This window comes from Acipenser ruthenus, chromosome 6 (genome assembly GCF_902713425.1).
Source record: "Acipenser ruthenus chromosome 6, fAciRut3.2 maternal haplotype, whole genome shotgun sequence".
NCBI classification, from domain to species: domain Eukaryota; kingdom Metazoa; phylum Chordata; class Actinopteri; order Acipenseriformes; family Acipenseridae; genus Acipenser; species Acipenser ruthenus.
This window is the reverse complement of record NC_081194.1, coordinates 47,950,290-47,964,367: the sequence shown is the minus strand read 5'-3', so window position 1 is coordinate 47,964,367 and position 14,078 is coordinate 47,950,290. Positions and strand designations below refer to the sequence as shown.

Below are 14,078 nucleotides of genomic sequence, written 5' to 3'. Positions count from 1 at the left end.
TATCCAAAGCGACTTAAGAACATAGAACATAAGAAAGTTTACAAACGAGAGGAGGCCATTCAGCCCATCTTGCTTGTTTGGTTGTTAGTAGCTTATTGATCCCAGAATCTCATCAAGCAGCTTCTTGAATGATCCCAGTGTGTCAGCTTCAACAACATTACTGGGGAGTTGGTTCCAGATTCCCATGATTCTCTGTGTAAAAAAGTGCCTCCTATTTTTTGTTCTGAATGACCCTTTTATCTAATCTCCATCTGTTACCCCTGGTCCTTGTTTCTTTTTTCAGGTCAAAAAAGACCCCTGGGTCGACATTGTCTATACCTTTTAGGATTTTGAATGTTTGAATCAGATCACTGGGTTGTCTTCTTTCTTCAAGACTGAATAGATTCAATTCTTACAGAGACTTGAGGGGTGAACCTCCTGGTAATAAGCCCCTTTCTTTAACCACTGGACCACCAAGCCTCCTAATCAGGGAAGCTCAATCTTTCTCCATTTTTTAGTACAGTATAAATGCTCCGGTAAATATAATTATTAATGATAATACTCATACTTTGACAGTTTTTGTTTTATTTATTAGGCCCAGCTGCATTTTAGTTTATGGAAGTGTAACATCCTAAAATTATTAATGTTGAATACATATAGTACATTCCTTAAAAAAAGCCCTATTCTGTTTTCTAATACAAAAAACTGTCAGTTCAGCTTGTAGAAGCATACTTTGGGATATTTTTGACAAACAACTGTGGATATTGGCCAATTGCAATATACGCTGAGCCCCTGAGGGTGGAAGACTCACTCAAATAAACATATAAATGCACAATTTATTATTAATAATAATAATAATAATAATAATAATAAAAGCTTCTGCTCAGAACTGATACAGGGGAATGGGGAAAAGCTGCAAGTCTCACGCTGTCACTGGAAGAATTGGATCAAGCTTGCGCCTTTGATAATTAAAAAATCTTAGCGGATGTAAATATCTCTGATGTATTTGTAAGGGTCTTTTAATAAACCATTTTATTAGAAATAGTTTACAGACCCTGATTAGCAGTAGTACTAGAAAATCTTAATAATAATAATAATAATAATAATAATAATAATAATAATAATAATAATAATAATAATAATAATAATAATAATAATAATACAAAAACTATGTGCCCAGCAAGTACATAAAGGGGAATTATCTCATTACAACATTTTAATTTTAAACAACAAAAGCGAACTCACTCTGGATAAAAGCGTCATGCTAGAAAGAAAACAGTGTGTTCAGTAGAGATACGTCTATGCAGACCGTGACGTCAGACTCCCGACTGCAACGCAGACTTTTTCGGAGTAACGCGAACGCAGCCACCAACTGCACTCATCGTTGTTTACCATGAATAGTTCTCCAATACGAATGCACGACAGCTGCGTCCTTTTACGAGGCTGGTGAGTTGACCCTGTGGTGAACCCCGCTCAGACTGCGTCGTGTGTCCGAGTTCCTGGTAAGTGAAGCTATTGTGAACTTCGCAAAGTCCTCTGGCAATTGTAGTTCGGCCCGGTGATGTCGTAGCGCTATTACGGGCAGTGGCTGTAATGGTCGGGGCTGTAATGTCCTTCGCGATGATGTTGGCGCGATCTTGGACGTGCTGTTATGTCATGTAACCAGAGTAATGGTTATATGTTCCTTAATTGCAAACAATATCTTTTATAATACGTTTGGTAAATTGAAAAAAAATTAAAGTCGGTAGCTATCCACTTTGCATCAGCATTGGTTATACAGGGTGCCCCACTGAAAGTAGGCCTCGTAAGTAGTACAAGTGTTACAACTTACAAATAAGTAATAAATAAATAAATAATCACATGATGGAGCAGGCACAGACGTGTACAGGAATCCTCGTTATTACAAACTCGTTTATACAGGAATGTCACTCCCAACGTGAACATGGACTGAATGCACAGACTTGCAGAAATCTTGAATTTTTTTTTTTTTTTAAAGAGTACTATGTCGAAACTGACGTGTTTCATTTGTTGTTCTTGTTGTTGCTGCTGCCTGTAGCAGAAGAACTGTTAGAAAGTGTATTTTGAGAAGTGAAGGCATGTTTACAGCACACAGGTTGTACAGCACACTAGATGCATTATGTGATACTGGAAGCAACAGGTACAAGTAACAGTCTTTCTATCCAATGAACTGTCAAAGTAAAAATAAAATAAATTAAAAAAAAACTTCCCATTCATAAGTCCTTCACTTTTATTGCTTTGCTCCATAATGCAGTTCCGTGACTAACTTTCTATTCAAACAATGACTGCACTTACTGTGTTGTAAGCACTCGCAAAATAGTGCCGCAGGAAATGAATTGCGGTATGCTGAGAGGGTCAGGACAGAGGGTGTCAAAGAAAATGAACGTGTTCACAGAAGTGAACTGCTATTGATTGACAGCCTTTTATTTATTGATTTGTTTATTGATGTATTTATTTATTTTCTTTCAACATTGTTATTTTGTAAGCTACAAATACAAACAGCTGAATCAGAGGTTGATTCAGAGATAGAGCAAACATTTTAAACACAAGAAAAAAGGACGCCAACATGCTTTAGTGGGTGGAGAATGATGTAAAATAGTTTTGCAATTCATAAGCAAATTCAATTTAAAGTGCAATTATTTTGAGTAAGCAATGTCAGCCATATTAAGTTGTATTTTTTTTTTTGTTTGTTTTGTTTTGTTTAGGAGGTTTGGGGGGGGGAGTAAGCAGGATCTGATGGAAGTGGGCCACAATGACCAAAATATGGACACCTTATAAGACATTGTGCCTACATTCTCAGAATCTAAAGCATTTGGATAACTCCATCTGGAATCTGCTAGCAAGAAGAGTTCATTGTGAAAACTAGTGGCAGCTATGAAAACTAATGATGATATAAAATCAAGCTGTTTCAAATTTCAAAAGGACATGCTGAAAAGATACTTTCCAGATCCTTTATTACATTGTAGTTATGACACTTCTGTTATAGTGGCCTTAAAAAATACCAAATAATAAAAAGTGGTGACAGATAATTGAAATTTATATACTGCATGTATTTTATACTGGAGCTGCCCAGTAACACACTTGTCTAATCTGACTGCCAGCTTGTGGTGCAGACTTGAAGCCATTGATGGACAACACTGATGAGCACTGCTCTTTCCATTATTTTTTAGGTTTGTCAGATTTGGGAACAGATGGTAATCATTGTGGAGGCAGGGTGGGAATGGAATTCCTACTGCCAGTAATAAATGGACATACAGTAAAATCTGCCTTAGCGACCACCTCTGAAGGGAGACCACCTGTCATGAGCGACTACTTGCAGAGACTACGGAATGTTTTTCCCCTATATTTTAACTGGGAAGAGCGACCACCTGTCATCTGCGACCAGCGACCACATTTTCTTACTCCCATCCATAAAAACAAACCTGTAGGAGAAACCGATCTCCGCTTATCTGTCTGTGTTTCTTTTGAAGTTGCCAGCAAAATATTTTTTCTTTTGCTCGTTGACGTTTATGCATTATACGGCTTCATACTCTTGAAAGGAAGATGTGAATGTGTTGAAACAAAAAGTGTTGCTACTGTAAGTTACAGTTTAAAGCTAAAAAAAAAGCAAACGCAAAGTGTTTCTTACACTGGAGCAATGTGTTAAAGCAATATCACAGCTTTACAACACAAATTCAAAACCTGTTACGACGGAAGGCAGAAAGCCTTGCTGACTTTATGACTTAAGGTACTGTAGACTGAAACCAGACAAAATTTTTTTTGAGAACATTTTGGTCTTTTTGATAATGTTTGTATAACTTCACAGTCTAGAAAATAAGCACTTGCGTTAGTAATAATAATAATCTTTATTTTATATAGCGCCTTTCATGTGTATCTCAAATAAAAAAAACATAACAATTTGTTCATAAAATAAAAGCCATTGAATAAAACTGTGTTTTCAAGATTTAAAAGTGGTTACAGAGTCACTATCCATTATGACCTTTGGGAGGTCATTCGACAGCCTTGGGGCTAGACATGAAAAGGCTCTGTCCCCAAAAGATCGCCGCTTATTTATTGGTACCTTAAGTAGACCGGAATCATAGGATCGAACACTGCGCATTGGGGTATATGGTACCAGAAGCTCACAGATATAGCTTGGCGCTAACCCATGCAGAGCCTTAAAAGTCAGCAATAGGATTTAAATTTTACTCTGAACTTCACTGGGAGCTAAGTGGGGTAATATGATCAGTGAATTGTGGTTTTAGTTAAAATTCTAGCCGCTGAATTTTGGACATACTGTAATTTTTTAAGATAATTTTTTGAGACACCAAAAAGCATTACAATAGTTTATACAGGGAAAAAACAAAGGCATGAATCAGCTTTTTGGCATCTGCCTGAGTAAGACAGGAGCGAATACGTGCAATATTACGTAGATGGTAAAAATAACCTTTAGTAATATTACGAATATGCTCATCAAAAGCCAAGTTTTGGTCAAACATAATCCCAAGATTCTTTAGACTAGTGCTAGGCTGGGTCTCGAGTCCGTCTACAAGCAGTTTAAAATGTCCACATTTATTTAATTGATGTGAAGAGCCGACCAGCATTACCTCAGTCTTGTCAGGATTCAACTTTAAAAAATTTAGCTGCATCCAATTCTTGATGTCACTTAGACAAAGCGTACTGAATTTCCTCTTCTTTTGATTAACATAAATGTTAATAAACCCACCAAGAGATTTTAAATACAGTATTGTACTGTATAGTGTATGTAAAGTTAATTAAAAAAAAAAAAATGAAGATAGTGTAGTGGGATGCTTTTTGAAGCGTGCGATTAAGATTTTACAGGAAAATAGTAGCCTTTTAGTACATCGTAAAAGTGTCCATTTTACAGCTGACCTTTGAAGAGAGACCATCTCTTACAAGTGACCACTTTTGATAACTCCCGTGAGTGGTCACTCTTTGCAGGTTTTATATGTATTAGTTATGCAGGCCTTGTAATGATGGAAGGCATATTTGGAAAACCCATTTCCATCTGTTTTAAAGGTCAAAGTGGATCTTGAGTTTTTATTTGTATCTGACAAATGCGTAGCTCAGCCTGGCTCTTGTAAGTTTTGTGTTTGACTCCTTCACCAGTGCAAGCTGAAAGCATTGACTAATTTTTTATACTGCGGTTTTACCTCATAATAAATGATTGAGTGTTAAGTAAGCTTGTTGTGTCTTTCTTTCAGGCTCACCCTTCTTAGCCAGTGAAGACTGTGTTCTTGGTGGTGTGATAGTTCTTCGATGCTGCCGATGCACTGTGGAATCACAGGATATTCAAGCCTTCTTAGGTGAGAAATACTTTCTCAGCTTGAAAGCACTGCTTTTTAATAATACTGTCTACTATTTTCAAAAAGCGTTTTAAAAAAGTATCCCACAGAAGATACTATAAACTTAATAAGAACATAAGAAATGTTGGGAATGTTTGACATTGTGTACTATAGGCGCACTCCAGGGGAATGTGTACCACTAATTTATAAAAGACGGATGTTGTAAATAATGATCCTTTTAAAAACCTGTGGTGCAGACAAAAGCAGAAGTTCAAACATTAACATATATTTTTTTAGGTGAGTTACTACAAGGGAAATTATTGGCCAATGTCACTTCTATTACTCAAGAGCCTGTTGTTTTCATTGGAATTTTATGATGGAACCTTTTTAAAGAAAGAAAAAAGCTTAACCCTTTGCGTTCCATTTATTCAGCGCCTCTCAGGCGTGTCAAGTTCAATTTATTTTCACACAAGCTGTTTATTTTACAAGCACTGTTTAAAAGTAATTTTATTCACAGTAGAACAGGTTTAAAAGGCACTGCATATCAACAGGACACTCAATACTGCATCTCCAGCCCTGCCCCACTCCTTGTTCGCTGTATTTATCACATATCTCTTCATAGTCGTGCATACTGATAAACCATCTCCTGATCACTCATTTTATCACCAAACTCCTCAATAATGCAATCCAAGTCATTATTTTATTACTGTAACATCTCAAAAAGCTTGGCAAATGTCTGTGATATTCTTTGAGCGCTGGTTTGCTGAAGCAGCTACCTTGTTTGTTTATGTCTGTGGTGAAGGGACTATGCGTATTGCTCAGATCTGCCTCGGCTTCTATCGGCCTCACAGTCATTGAAAGCTTTTCTCTGCTTTTTCTGGAGAAAAAAATGACTAGGGACCTGTGCTTGACGTCTTTTTGATGATGTCGGACAGGAAAAGAAAAATTGTACTGTTGGACCTGGTCCGACTTAGGACCACAAAGGGTTAAAACTCAAAAGTTAATTTGCAGTCCCCGGTGGCTAACTTAGTAAAAGCACTGCCGCTTGGAGTGCAGGGTGAGTAATGGAGGTGTGATGAAATGTTGCTCACGGCTAGTTGGTGATCTTGGATGGGGACCCACATGGAGTGTTGAATTGGCACTTGTGCTTCTGCGGTATTAGGGAATTGGCCTTTTTCAAGCTTCAGCGATTCCATTGGTCAAGAGCCAGTTGTTTCCAGGCTTGGTAACATTAGGTTTGGTGGGTGTAAAGAGGCGTTCAAAGTTAGTTATTTTGATGCATTACCGGTACATGAAGGCTGTAATTTCACTGTGTGAAGCAGTAATTTAAAGTCATTTTAAGTTATTTGTTAAAAAAAAAAAAAAAAAAAAAAAAAAAGCACAGTAGATGTTTAACCACATCTGTGTAACTGTGTTCAAAAGTGACTAAATATCTACAGCACCATTTTTTTTCCAACCAAAGAAACCTTTCCTTTATTCCATAACAGATAGAAACCATGTTATATTTTCAATAAACAAAAGCCCAGTTATTTGTGAAAACGGACATTTTGGCACCTGTAGTATAAACACATCACCTAGGCCCTTTTTATAGATACAATAAGAAAAAAACATACATGAAACTAAACGGTTGTTTCTGTGTATCTGCAAAACCATAAAGAGCCTTTTGTGCAAAAGAGAGTCAGTATTGTACAAAAACAATACATCTTTAGAATTATTGCTGAACTACTTGTGTCTGAAGTTGTTTTGTATAATTAATATACTGTTCCTGTGAAAAGATTGTATTTGTAGTTACATAGTTTTTCAACTCCATCACAGAATGTCATCCGACTCACATTAGTTCCAGAAAACCCCTTAGTTGATGGTGAAAAGTGAAATCCTCAATTTTCATTTGTGTGTCTTTTAATTCGCTTTAACGATGAGCATCATTTAAACTTTTAACTTTGCTTGTGTGGCAGGGATGGGGTTAAATCCTATAATCACAGGTTTGGTCATTCCCTAATTGGTGCTAATTGGGGAATGACCACCTGTATAAAAAGTTTAGCTCAGCCTTTTTGCCCCTCAGTTTTTTGTTTGACTCTTTATTTTGTCCCTTGTGCCGTATTTGTTTGTTTATTGTTGTTTTGTCCCCCTGTGGGATTAATACATGTGCGCTTTAGCGCAAACTGCTTTCCAGCTTCTGATGTGTTAAATACACCAAACTGGTACCGAACCAACCCAGTACCTTCCAGGTACTGATCCAGTTCCAACCCGCTACCGACAAGTGCTCAGGTCACCGGTCCGGTACCTAACATGCCTGGGTTCTATTCCTCTGAGACATGAAAGGCCAGTCTGCCTATTGAGGACAAGCATGCCAAAGAGGCACTGGGTAATTGCAGCTCGTGCGAGTTTTGTGCCCCTTTTTCCAAGTGCACGCTTGAGAAATGGCTGTCCCGCAGCTTGAAGGAGTGCTCTGCATCCCTTACTCCTGCTCAGTGCTCTTCCCCATCACCCTCTCTTCCTCACCCCACTGCTCTGTGCCAAGGAAGAGTGGGCGACGCACCCGGGAAAGTAGCCCAGGCAGGAAACCGTCCTCACAGTCTTCCTCATCCTCCTCAAGCTCTGTCTCTCCTCCACCCCCCGGTGAAAGAGGAAGAAGAGTCGTTGTTCCAGGTGATTGGCAGACTTGGAGCGGATGGAAAAGTTCTGGGCAGCTGTTTCCCACCAAGGAACCGTTCTCGCTTAATTACTGTGGAAACGTTCTGCCCTTCCTGTCTTCTTGAGGCCCCACGGGGCTGCGAGCGCTGATTGGCCACAGGAGGACATGCTGTCCATCACCGCCTCTGAAGAGGTTGGCGAACAATTGCTGGCGTTCCTGTCTGAGGACGTGGAGTCTGATCGCACGTCCCCTGCGGTTAAGCTCTCCCTGTCGGCAGTGCTTATACCGCTAATCAAGAGGGCCACTGCAATCTTGCAAGTGGCCTACAGCAGAGGAAACAAGGCAGTTGATTTTCAACGACGAGCCTACCGCCTCTTCCATATCCCCCCCAGTTCACCCGGATTTTCTTTTTGAAATCCAGTCTTCCTGGGGCACCAGCTCCTGCTGTTTCCCGGTCGATGGATACCCTATATAGGGTGCATGATGCATTAAGAAGATATGAAATGTGTCGCAATAGAACAATAATATGCTTCTGCTGCTGGTGGCTTAAGGGGACCCAAGACCTCTGATTTTTTTACTGCCTCTCCATTTTTTTTGTATTGGTACTGTATCAGGTTGGCTGACGGTCAATTACAGCCCAAGGAGTTGTTATCCCCATCTCAGCCAAATCAACTAAAATGCATACAATTATTAGTGTGCAGAGTTTTCACCCTGCCAGTCACTTTTTGTTTTTAACTAAATAAAAATGATAGAATATTTGAATTATCATTTTAATTTTTAAAGAATATTTAGCCATTAAAAACATGTTTGTCACAGCAGTAGTATTTCTGATCTTGGTGGTGGTAAATGTTTCATTGGTAAAATATAACTGGTCAGTATGTAAAATGTGGTTACCTCATCCTCATATGCTGTCTCAACATTTGGTTTGAAATGTTGTAAAGGAGCATTAAGCAGGCTTTTTTCAAGATCAAACTCAAAGCTTTAAAAGGACATGATCTTCAAAGCATTTTCTCAGTAATAATAAAATGGCACATCTGTCTATTTTTTCCTTCTGTCTCTTCTCACACAATTTTCAACACAATTTGAAAAAAGAGGTTTGAGAAACAGAACGCATAATGGGTAGTGGGGTAAAGTTTCCAGCTAGGAATTTGCTGGAAACTTTAAAATCATTGCCCGTCTTATCTCAACCTCCTAGCCCATCACACATACTGTATCTGTATTATTCCATCGCTTTGTCCAAATTGAAGTGTCAACTTATACCCTTTACACATAAACATAAACAGTTGAAGGTCTTGAGTAGGTTTAACCAATGGGAAGTCAAAGATATGCCCCTTGTTATGCAGCTGTCCAATCATTAGTGAGCAGGGACATAAATATGCTAGGGTGCGCAGTGTAAGAATAGCTGAATTTTGCTCACTATGTAACACAATTTTTGTTCCTGGGTAGTAAGTGTTATTTCCTAATTGCTTATGCCTCAAAAGTATAGAAAATGGCTATCATTCCCCACAAACTTTGCTTTTGTGACCAGGACAGTGATATTTTGAAATTTACCTATTTCCAATGAGAAAACGGGCGAATTTGTGTCTTTTCGTTTATATAAAGCCAGAAAAAAACAACATATGAATCCAAATTAACATGTATTTATACTAAAGTAATACAAAAATGACTACAAAAGATTTAGAAGTGAGTAGTTTTTCGAGATTTACGATTATACTGTAAATCACTTTCACGAATCAGCCCCCAAATGTAGTCTCCCATCATGTTCTCGTTATACTGTCCTTGGTAGCGGCGTTCAAAGTCCAGTATAATAATAATAATATTATTATCCTGGTGGAAGCGCTCGCCTTGCTCCTCCGAGTACGCTCCCATGTTCTCCTTGAATTTATCAAGATGAGCATCAAGGATATGGACTTTGAGGGACATCCTACAGCCCATTGTGCCGTAGTTCTTCACCAGAGTCTCAACCAGCTCCACATAGTTTTCGGCCTTGTGATTGCCCAGGAAGCCCCGAACCACTGCGACAAAGCTGTTCCAAGCCGCTTTCTCCTTACTAGTGAGCTCCTTGGGGAATTCATTGCACTCCAGGATCTTCTTTATCTGTGGTCCGACGAAGACACTGGCTTTGACCTTTGCCTCAGACAGCTTAGGGAAGAAGTCTTGAAGGTACTTGAAGGCTGCCGACTCCTTATCTAGAGCTCTGACAAATTGTTTCATAAGGCCCAATTTGATGTGCAGTGGTGGCATCAGCACCTTCCAGGGGTCCACCAGTGGCTCCCACTTGACGTTGTTCCTCCCCACAGAGAACTCGGTCCGCTGTGGCCAGTCCCGCCTGTGGTAGTGCGCCTTGGTGTCCTTGGTGTCCCTGCTGTCCCAAAGGCAAAGATAGCAGGGAAACTTGGTAAAACCGCCTTGGAAACCCATCAGGAATGCCACCATTTTGAAGTCTCCTATGACCTCCCCGCCGTACTCATCATACTTCAAGGCGTCCAGCAAGGTCTTGATGCTGTTGTAATCCTCTTTGAGGTGCACCGAGTGAGCCAGGGGAAGAGACGGGTACTTGTTACCATCATGGAGCAGCACGGCTTTGAGGCTCCTGGATGAGCAATGAAGAGGCGCCACTCATTCTGGTTACAGGCGATTCCGATTGCCTCAAACAGACGGGTCACATTGTGGCAGAAGCTGAGCCCATCTTGACGGATGAAGAAGCTGGAAAAAGGTTGGTGACGCTTCCTCTGATCTGCGACTTGCACACTTTCATCCAACAAGTTCCACTGCTTGAGCCTAGACGTCAAAAGCTCGGCATTGGACTTGGTGAGACCAAGATCTCTAATCAAGTCGTTGAGGTCTTTTTGGTTGGGGTAGTATGGGTTTCTCTCCTCCGCTCCACCTCTGAAATTGTCATCTGGATCTACAACGTCTTCCTCGCTCTCTGACTTGCTGCTCTCTTGTAAAGACGGCTGCTCTCTCTCCGGAGGAGTGGGTACGGGGAGCTCATGGCAATGTGGCACCGGGGCGATGGATGAAGGAAGGTCCGGATACGTGATAGCAGGTGCATTCTTGCCAGTCCGACGTTTGGAAGGGTCCACCATGCAGAAGTAGCAGTTGCTTGAGTGGTCAGTGGGTTCCTGCCAAATTCTTGGGATAGCGAACTTCATGGCTCTCTTTTCCCCTCTGTACCATCCTACAAAAATACATTTATTTCACCCATGACTAATGTGTAAGAGATTCTCGCAACATTTTTCATATATGATATATTTTTTCAATAACATTGAAAATTGTAAAACATTTTAAAATTAAAAACTTTTACAATTTTAAAAATTAACAAATTTTATAACATAAAATTCCGAGCAACAATTGTCCATCTTACCTTCCAGAGTTTTTTTGCAGTGCTCGCAGGTGAAATGAGGTGCCCAGGGTTTGTCTTGATCCCCGACAGGCATGCCGAAATATGCTTTGTAGGCCTCGCACATCTTAGCAGATGCTTCCACGGAGTACTTTTTCGCTCTTGTCTTGATAAATTGGCCGCAGACATAGCAAAATGCGTCTGCCGGATGCTTGCAGCCTCTTGATGCCATCTCAGAAAAATGCAGATATGTATCCACTTAGGCAGCTGGAACTAAACTGAACTGGTGGGCTTAAGGCCCCTGTATTTATACTACTATTTATATTACTAGAAAGTTCTAGAAGTTACTCCAAGTTTACTCAGCACTGAATCTATCTGGAATGTTCTGGAAAATAGGTACATTTCAAAATATCACTGTCCTGGTCACAAAAGCAAAGTTTGTGGGGAATAATAGCCATTTTTTATACTTTTGAGGCATAAGCAATTAGGAAATAACACTTACTACCCAGGAACAAAAAAAAAAAAAAAAATTGTTACACGGTGTATTGCTAATATACAGACCGTTTTTGAGAATTATATTGAGAACTTTGAAGTAATAGTTAGAATTGCTTTTTACAAATTAAAAAAGTCATCAGACAACGGAGACATCGTAGTCTATTTGGTTACGAATCCATTTTCAATAAGAACTTTTTCAGAAAAATTGGAGATTGTTAAAAAAGGGAGATGTACACCACAAATACATGAACTGACCCAGGAAGGGTCATGAAAGGTATCGGTGGCTTACCGGTAGCTGTCATACAGAAAAGGTGATATAACGGCACTGGCTACAGCAATCTAGGATGTCTATCAAAGTCACCACAAAAACATGAGCGTTCCCAGAGTCACTTGCGAGCCACTGTAAAAAAACTTTTGGGCAAACCCGGATTGATGTTCATCTGGACGAGCAGAAGCGTAGGGATACAATACATCACAATGAGCAAGTAAGAAAAAGTCGTGAGGTTCTAAACGCTTCACTGAGTTTGTTGTTTACCTTGGCAAGTAAGAACTGGCATTCAAAGGGCATGTTGAAGGCACCAATTCCTCAAATAGTGGTCATTATGTGGAATAACTTACTCTGATTTCTGACTACGACAGCATGTTAAGCAATCGCTTATCAATAGCCACAGTATTCTCTGGTACCTCCAATAAGATTCAGAACGAATAAAAGCAGAAGTAGAGGAAGCCAAGTACGAAGCTGTAATAGTAGATTAAACAGCCGACGATGCAAACTCAGCTGTCTTGTGTTTTCAGGTATGTGACTGACAGTGGCCCGAAAGAACGGTTGTTCTGAGAAAATGTGTTACAGTTACTAAAATAAAAATAATAATAAAATGATTTTAAAAAGACCAAATTCCCTTTTTAAAAATGTGCACAGATGAATCTACCGATTTTTTTCAACTAATGTCCATAAATTAACCAATCAAAATGTTTTATCGAGTGACAGCCCTAATATATATACTTTTCTTTTTATAATTCACAACTGATACATGTGATAACTTGTCCAGTCTCCAAAATTACTTCTCTTTGGAGAGATCTGTCATGGCTTGTGACCTAAAATTAGGATTATTGCAGACTTTTCCTTCTGTAATGTATGCTTTTGTTTGCATTTCATGTTATAGTGGAATTCCTGTGGAGCCATACGACAGAGAGCATGTGTGTTGGGTACATGTCGGCTCAAGATGGGAAAGCCAAGGTAAGTTTTTAGCGGGACAGGGTTTTTAGAAATATTTCCGAATAGTTAATCCTTGGAAAAAGATCTAAGGATTTTATGACAAATAACTGTTTGATTTTAATCATATTTACGGAGAAAAATGTTCTGTGTTCAATATTTACATTTTAACATGCTCAATAAAAGGTGCACCGATAAAGATTTTCTTGGCCGATAGCCAATACCGATAATAATAGACAGTGCAGGTAAGCTATTGTAAACTACTAGAACAAGACATAGGGCCTGCACTTAAACTATTTTATAATTTTAAATGTTAAAATGAACAGATATTGTTTGCTTGTTGTATTTATGACAAAAATGAACATGTATTGTTTACTTGTTGCATTTACGTCAGAAAATTAATACAAAGAATGACATAGTATTTCTATTGTGTGCTATTGTGTGTATTGTGTACAAAAATAACACTGCATTTGTACTTGTAAAAACACTTCTGTAGAAAAAAATATGTAAAGTGACATTAACTTTTATAGCAAGTTACTGTCAAACATTGCCTATTATAACTTCAACCTATACTGTACAATAGAAAAGAAATGTAGCCTATTGTCAATTACATTCGTTAAATTCTTATTTTAAGCATACACTGCTTAAAAATGCAGCACAACGTACTGTTCACTTAATCAAAAACAAAAAGATGGCATAAAAATATCCGGTTACAAAATTCAGTCAAACTTGAATTTGTTTCTTAACAAAAGACGGCACAGTAATCCATTCCTGTTTCAAAAGGCCACCGAATACACCCGCAACCAATGCAGATTAAGCAAGATAAACAAAAATTACAAAAGGTAATTCCCATTTTACATTTAGGGAGATCGTTGTCTTGGTTTTAAAGTACTTTTCAGCTAAACTGTTCACATTCAAGGATTTGATCAAGTGAGCCACCACATGGATGAGGAGCTGAGGTGATGCCAAGCTGCCAAAGAGAGAGAGAGAGAGAGAGAGAGAGAGCGAGAGCGAGAGCGAGAGCGAGAGAGAGCGAGAGCGAGCAGAGACATCGCAGAAGCAGTTTTGTAACTAACCACGCATTGATGCTGCATTTGAACAATAATTGCC

At 39.1% G+C, this 14,078-nt stretch overlaps 1 protein-coding gene across 4 annotated transcripts in view; it reads left to right on the top strand.

Moving 5' to 3' along the window:
• The window catches only part of tasp1 (taspase, threonine aspartase, 1), a 95,810-nt gene that overhangs the window by 58,936 nt on the left and 22,796 nt on the right, over positions 1–14,078 (top strand). For 3 of the 4 annotated variants that reach the window (XM_034017068.2, XM_034921494.2, XM_059025455.1), the window contains 2 exons: positions 5,202–5,303; positions 12,919–12,992. In XM_034017068.2, the coding sequence (XP_033872959.1) occupies positions 5,202–5,303; positions 12,919–12,992 (176 nt within the window). The remainder of the gene's footprint in view (positions 1–5,201; positions 5,304–12,918; positions 12,993–14,078) is intronic. The other variant, XM_059025456.1, reaches the window with a different exon arrangement.